This window comes from Stegastes partitus, unplaced genomic scaffold (assembly GCF_000690725.1).
Source record: "Stegastes partitus isolate 25-593 unplaced genomic scaffold, Stegastes_partitus-1.0.2 Scaffold276, whole genome shotgun sequence".
NCBI classification, from domain to species: Eukaryota; Metazoa; Chordata; class Actinopteri; family Pomacentridae; genus Stegastes; species Stegastes partitus.
This window is the reverse complement of record NW_007578007.1, coordinates 58,512-66,408: the sequence shown is the minus strand read 5'-3', so window position 1 is coordinate 66,408 and position 7,897 is coordinate 58,512. Positions and strand designations below refer to the sequence as shown.

Sequence of the window (7,897 nt, the reverse complement as noted above, 5' to 3'; positions counted from 1 at the left end):
ACTTCTTTACAGTGTGTCAGTTTTACGAGTAGTCAAACTATATCTAAAGAAGCCAATCCTGGACTAATTCTGGGCCAATCACCAATATTGAATTCCAGAGTAGAGTTATTAGAGACTAATTTAATTCATTAGCCACCTCTCGACATCTGCCATGATGTCAACAATTGCAAACACCTGGTCCATTGCTCTTCAATCTGTAGATGCTACCTCTAAGCTGTAAAACTTTTCCTCAGAGTGTTGTCATTAGCGCTCTCACTGTGGTGACACCAGTGGCACTGAAATCATAGGGCGCTGTGTTTTTATAGGTCAGAGGAAAGGAATTCCACCCACATCGATGATTCTACACCTCTAGATGTTCAAAGCCAACATTTGGTGCCAGTACAGACCATTGTGTGTTCTTTATGTTACAGAGTGCAAAGTGAGTTTAGTAGTTGGAGTAGCGTATGGACATGTAGGACATCTGGCTTTACTCTTATCCAAACACAAACCTCCAGTTAATGTTTGACCGTTGCCTGTTTTTTGACCACAGCCTTTCACGGGTTGGTTTTTCATATCGTGATGACGTCGGGCTGAGCATGCAGCAGACAAACCGTATCACGGTGTTGGTTCATTGGTGTGAGCCTTGCTGTAATGCCTTAAATCCTCACTGGATGACTTCATCACTCATCGCTAGATCCTTGTCTCATTCAAACAGAGTGGGCACCAGAAATTCAATGTGTACTTCACACGAACAGGAAGAGGAGATGGATTTCCCGCATTATCCTATCTCAGTCTCTTCGACATTCTGAATGAGACTTTGTGTGCTTAGGAAGGATTGTTTTCTGTGGCAGAAGCGACAACTTGCTCGTATCAATACGCATCACTGGCTGAACAAAAGCATGGATGCAATTAGTCACAAATGCTGGGCACTGCAGCCCACCCTGAGCAAGGAGATCATCCTAACAGGCAGAAAATAAGCTTTAGATGGTTCTTACAAAGAGTTGCAAAATCAAATTTAACACCGCATTTGTTAGCAATTACCCTCTTATTCTACTTATTTAAATGGCAGCTGGTTTTGCGGGACCCTTTGGTTTGACTCTTGTTCCAGTGTTTTCTTTGACAAGACAAGAGATGTGAGGATTTGGCGACGATAAAACAATTTGATGTTATGCTGCAGAGCAAGTAATGAAGAGAGCCATCTGTATAGCAATTGTTGTGTCGGTACAGCGACATCAGGTCGCCTTTGTACTACAATTACTTTCCTTATTACTGGTTTATACTCAGGATTACCACACACAAACAGCATCATCACAGTACCATCATGTAGGAAAGGAGAGGAATGACAGCAGTCAGGAATGAAGCCCGTTCCTCAGTGCTGACAGCATTTACCGATGCACCCCAACCGCTTGACCATTTGGTTGCTCCAAATTATACTTAACTCTGTCCAGGACTTTGATGTTTTCATACGTTGAAGGTCTTTTGGGTTCCATTGGACCCCAAGAAAGAATGTGTGCAAAATAAACAATTTCAACAATTTCCCTGAGGTACCCTACCAAAGGATTAGTAAAGTTCAATCTAATCTAATCCAGTATTTGTTGGTATTCATTATAGACTTTTATACTGTGTTAAATACATTTTCTGATAAGTTGACGTGTTTTTGGTTCCAAATGCATGACAAATGTCCCTCTTTTTATATAAAAAAAAAATAAAAAAAAATCTTCAATAATAAAAAACCAATACTTGTCACCTAAACCAGATGGCCTGGGGTCCAAAAGACCCAAAAAGTCCTGAATAGGATTAATTTTGTGGACAGCATAGTTTTTTGGTATCATAATAATAATAACAATAATAATAAACTTTATTTATATAGCACTTTTCAACACAAAGTGCTGTACAGATTCAAAGAGAAGTGTAAGGAAAACAACATTAAACTACATTAAAAGAAGTAAAAAGCAAAAAATACATAAATAAATTTTAAAAATGTTGCCGTCAAAGTTGTTTGAGCTGATTTTGGACAATTGCAATGCGCTGAATCCAAATATTACATTGGTTTTGCTCAATGAGGTCCAAATTTTGATTTGATGAATCATGCAATTTGCTTGTATTTACCTTTACAGATGTTTACGTTCATCAACTTTTGGATCATTTAGCTTCTGAAAAGGATTAGAAAATGATTTTTTTCCTCTAAAATCCGATTTCATATGAGAAATACTAAAATAAATCAATCGCTAATGTCAAAAAATGTAATCGATTTAGTGGCAAAATTGATTTTTTTAAAAATCGAGTTGGCATAAAAACCTGACCTGATACACAAAAGCAGATGTCTTTCTTGGAATCAGCTTTGCAAAAATGTCCTAAATCAGTTAAAAAATCCAAGACACCTTCAACAAAAAAAAATAATTGTAACCCAGTGTAATAAATGGCACCATAGCTGATGCTGTGTGCTAATTATGGTGAATAGACCAAATTAGTAATAAATGAATTATTCATCTGGTTNAATATAATTGAATTCATGCAATGACTCCAAACGCTCAGCATCTGACTTTAGCGTTATCCTATTTAGGCCGCATTCACCCAAATGAGCAACAATGATCGAGTTCATTTCCAGTTTCCTTAAATTTGACTTTAAAAAGGTTGAGTGACCAACAAACTGATGTGCTTTGTTTTTGCTCTGTTTTTGAAGGTGTGGTTTAGCAATCGAAGGGCCAGGTGGCGAAAACAAGCTGGAGCCAGTCAGCTAGCAGCATTCAACCACCTTCTGCCGGGTGGATTTCCTCCGACAGGAATGCCGACACTTCCTACGTACCAGCTGCCCGAGTCCAGCTACCCGACCAACTCTCTGTCCCAAGGTAAGGCAGCTGTCACGCTTTTAAATACAAAGGTTACATGGAGTTGCCAACAGATACTGGTGGACCATGGGTTGATTTGGTCCTCCTCTTCCCCCTAAAAGTAATTAATGAAGGAAGCTTTTAGACCTGTAACTCTGTTCTGTTTGACCAAAAAGCAAAAAATTGTGTCCTAATCAAGTTTTTCTGGCCTCGATCCTGAGCTAGCACACGTAAAGTGAAGCTTGTGATCAAATTCATGTTAAACTAAGTCTACAGTACCCCTACATGATTTGGTCTTCCCCCTGCAACATATACAGTGTCATACAGTACGGTGTATTGGTAAGTGGTCTGCACTTACATAGCGCTTTTATCCAAAGCACTTTACAATGTTCACCCATTCACACACATTCATACACCAATGGTGACAGAGCAGCCATGCAAAGTGCTGCCTGCCATTGGGAGCAACTTCAGGTTCAGTGTCTTGCCCAACTGGACACTTCAACTGTGGGGTTGATCGAACCACCAACCTTACAATTAGAGGACAACCCGCTCTACCACCTGAGCCACAGCCGCCCACATATTGGGTTGTTTATCTGGCAGTGAGGCTTCAGTTTGCATCAAACTTAATACTTTCACCTCATTCTCACTTTCTATGTGTACAGAAGAAGCTAGAAATGCAAAGGTCCTCTCTAGAGCCACTGGTTGTTTTTTTTGTTCTGGTCAACTGTAAAGACAGATTCCAACGAAGAGGAACTGCTCCATCCTTAGATGCAAAGAACTGATTCTATAGTAACAAAAACAGTTAAAATAATGCATCCATCCATTATCTATACACCGCTTCATCCTCACTAGGGTGGTGGGGGGCTGGAGTCTATCCCAGCTGACTCAGGGTGAAGGCAGGTTCACCTGGACAGGTAACCAGTCTATCACAGGGCTACACTTAGAGACAGACAACCAAGCACACTCACATTCACACCTACGGACAATTTACAATCACCAATTAACCTCAACATGTTTGTGGACTGTGGGAGGAAGCCGGAGAACCCGGAGAGAACCCACGCTGCACGGGGAGAACATGCAGAAAGATCCCGGGTGTCCTCACCGGGACGCGAACCGGCGACCTTCTAGCTGCGAGGTGACGGTCCTTACCACCGAGCCACCTTATAGCCCTAATTAAAGCATAACTGTGAAAATTACTGGTCCATTTCTCTCAGTAGAGTCTTCTAAGCCATCAGTCCTCTTTGCTAGCACGCCTCCTGCCTCCCTACACCGTCACCAGATGCTATGAGTGTTCACAGTTCTGTCCAGGATGTGTTCAGTTTTGTTTCAACTGGTACAAGAGAGAAACTGTTGGCCTAGTTATTGTCCTATTTACATACAAGAAGGAACAGGTTGTTTTTTTAATAGAGTGCTTGTAGGTTCTCAGCCATGTGCTTTTGTGTTGCATTCAGACGGTGGTGGTACAGTTCACCGACCCCAGCCTTTACCTCCATCCACCATGCACCAGGGTGGTCTGTCCAGCCCTGACAACAGCTCTGCCTACGGTCTGGCCTCCAACCGGCACGGGTTCTCCAGCTACTCCGACACATTCATGAGCTCTGCAGCGCCGAGCAACCATGTCAACCCTGTCAGCAATGGAATTTCCCCACAGGTAAGACCTGCTGTGACATTTGTGCATGATATTGTGTGCTCGTGTTAACCTAGACTGAGTCATGAATCAAGTAAAATAGATAGAACTAATCTATTTGTGTTGGAGTGAAAACAGATTCATACAAAATGAACGTGCCTCAGTGATTGTAGTATAAATACATCAGTATCAGGAAGGTCCAGTCACTAATGAATCAGGACTCCTGGATAGAACTACACCATGAAGACCAAACAACACTCCAAGTAACTCCATGATAAGGTTATTAAAAGGTATACGTTAGGGGATGTAAACAAGAAAATTTCCAAGACACTGACTGTTCGTTTGAGTAAGATTAAATCCGTCATTAAGAAATGAAGGGAATGTGGCACATGTGTAAATCTGCCTCGAGCAGGTCGCCTCTAAAACTGCGTGACTGTGCAAGAAAGAGACCAGTGAGGGAGGCCACCAAGACACCTATGACTCCTCTGAAGGAATTACAAGCTTTAGCAGCTGAGATGGGAGAGACTGTACACGAACCAACTGTTGCCCAGATTACTCACAGCTTTACAGGAGAAAGCCGCTGTTGAAGAAAGCTCATATTACAGCTTGAATAGAGTTCACTGGAAGGCATGTGGGAGACTCTGGAGTCAAAAGGAAGAAGGTTCTTTGGTCTGATGAGAAACTGAGCCCTTTGTCCATCAGACTAGATGTTATGTTTGGCAGAAATGCCATGACAGACACACCGTTCCCACCGTGACGTATGACGGCAGCATCACAGCGGAGAGATGCATCTCAGCAGCAGGGCCTTGGAGGCTTGTAAGGTAGAGGGTACATTAAACGCAGCAAAGCATATTGAAATCCTGGAGGACAACCTGATGCAAGAGAACTATGACTGGGAAGAAGATTTGTCTTCCAGCAAAGAACCAAAACATGTAAGAAAAGCTGCAGAGAGTTTCCTCCTAGACATCAAGGTGAATGTTGTTGAGTGGCCAAGTCAGAGCCTGGACCTCATTCTAAACGAGGATTTTGTTGCTGGACTTGAAAAGTGTGTTTTACTCACAATCCTCATGCAACCTGACTAAGCTTTAGCTTAAGCTTAAGCTTTGCAAATAAGAATGGCTAAGAAGTGTGTCCAGATGTGCAGGACTGACGGAGACCTGTCCACACAGGCTCAATGCTGTCGCTGCATTCAAAGGTGCATCGACTAAGTACTGACTGGAAGAGGGCGAATACTTTTGCACTGATTTAGTGTAGGTTTTACATTTTTATATAACGTCCATGTGGATATTTATTTTTTTTAACTCTTTATTTTAGATTTTTTTTTGTACTTTTGACTGTGGTAATGCATTGGCTTAACATTTGGTAAAGGTGTATATTATGGGGGGATGAAGCAATTGAAATCGTAGCTATATAATGCATCAGTAATACAGTGTGTATAGAAGATAAAATTACACTCATGGCCGAGGCCTAAATCAAATCATACAGAATCTAAGACCTTAACTAAAGTAGGCACCAGCAGAGTGCAGGCAGGAGGAGAGTTAGGAGCTAACAAGTAGTTGCAGGAGCATGATAAGAAACACCAGTAAACAGCTGATCAACAGGGCTGCAACACTTAGATGATGGTGTTTGAGGGGACGCTGGTCTGGCTAAGGGTCTGGGTCTGGAATCTGGAGCCAGGCTGTGTCGGGCTGGGCTGAGTAGGAGGAAGTAGTCCGGAGCTAAAGCACGGCGGCCAACAGGGGCAGGCAGATCTGTCCTGATCCACAGGAGTGTGAGCTGGAGTGGGTCAGAGTGTGTCCTCAGCTGGAGCAGGATGGAGGACGAGGCAGGCGGCTGGTCAGGGAGCTGGTGGTAGAGCAAGGAGATGTTAGTGAAGGTCAACGGTGGAGTTAGCAGCATGAGCAACGAGACACTGTCCTTCAGTTTTTGGTAAACAGATGTTGCTGTGAGTGCAGGCTGCTTCAGTGTGTTGTTCCTCATACACAAATACTGTCCTCTGCAGTGCTTGTGCGTTGCGTCTAGTTTAATTCTGGTTGGACCAAATAAACCTTTGTGGCTACATAGAGTTCCTTGAACACATCAGCTTTTTGGTATTTATACACAAGGTCTCTGATGTTTCATCTCCAATGGTTTGGCATGAATACTTCTTTACAGTGTGTCAGTTTTACTAGTAATCAAACTATATCTAAAGAAGCCAATCCTGGACTAATTCTGGGCCAATCACCAATATTGAATTCCAGAGTAGAGTTATTAGAGACTAATTTAATTCATTAGCCACCTCTCGACATCTGCCATGATGTCAACAATTGCAAACACCTGGTCCATTGCTCTTCAATCTGTAGATGCTACCTCTAAGCTGTAAAACTTTTCCTCAGAGTGTTGTCATTAGCGCTCTCACTGTGGTGACACCAGTGGCACTGAAATCATAGGGCGCTGTGTTTTTATAGGTCAGAGGAAAGGAATTCCACCCACATCGATGATTCTACACCTCTAGATGTTCAAAGCCAACATTTGGTGCCAGTACAGACCATTGTGTGTTCTTTATGTTACAGAGTGCAAAGTGAGTTTAGTAGTTGGAGTAGCGTATGGACATGTAGGACATCTGGCTTTACTCTTATCCAAACACAAACCTCCAGTTAATGTTTGACCGTTGCCTGTTTTTTGACCACAGCCTTTCACGGGTTGGTTTTTCATATCGTGATGACGTCGGGCTGAGCATGCAGCAGACAAACCGTATCACGGTGTTGGTTCATTGGTGTGAGCCTTGCTGTAATGCCTTAAATCCTCACTGGATGACTTCATCACTCATCGCTAGATCCTTGTCTCATTCAAACAGAGTGGGCACCAGAAATTCAATGTGTACTTCACACGAACAGGAAGAGGAGATGGATTTCCCGCATTATCCTATCTCAGTCTCTTCGACATTCTGAATGAGACTTTGTGTGCTTAGGAAGGATTGTTTTCTGTGGCAGAAGCGGCAACTTGCTCGTATCAATACGCATCACTGGCTGAACAAAAGCATGGATGCAATTAGTCACAAATGCTGGGCACTGCAGCCCACCCTGAGCAAGGAGATCATCCTAACAGGCAGAAAATAAGCTTTAGATGGTTCTTACAAAGAGTTGCAAAATCAAATTTAACACCGCATTTGTTAGCAATTACCCTCTTATTCTACTTATTTAAATGGCAGCTGGTTTTGCGGGACCCTTTGGTTTGACTCTTGTTCCAGTGTTTTCTTTGACAAGACAAGAGATGTGAGGATTTGGCGACGATAAAACAATTTGATGTTATGCTGCAGAGCAAGTAATGAAGAGAGCCATCTGTATAGCATTTGTTGTGTTGGTACAGCGACATCAGGTCGCCTTTGTACTACAATTACTTTCCTTATTACTGGTTTATACTCAGGATTACCACACACAAACAGCATCATCACAGTACCATCATGTAGGAAAGGAGAGGAATG

The 7,897-nt window shown here is 42.5% G+C and overlaps 1 protein-coding gene across 2 annotated transcripts in view; it reads left to right on the top strand.

Annotated features, from left to right (window-relative positions):
- LOC103357833 (paired box protein Pax-7-like) overlaps window positions 1-7,897 on the top strand; it is a 63,273-nt gene that overhangs the window by 36,407 nt on the left and 18,969 nt on the right. For both annotated transcript variants that reach the window (XM_008282553.1, XM_008282552.1), the window contains exons 6-7: window positions 2,663-2,828; window positions 4,259-4,458. In XM_008282553.1, coding sequence (XP_008280775.1) covers window positions 2,663-2,828; window positions 4,259-4,458 — 366 coding nt within the window. The remainder of the gene's footprint in view (window positions 1-2,662; window positions 2,829-4,258; window positions 4,459-7,897) is intronic.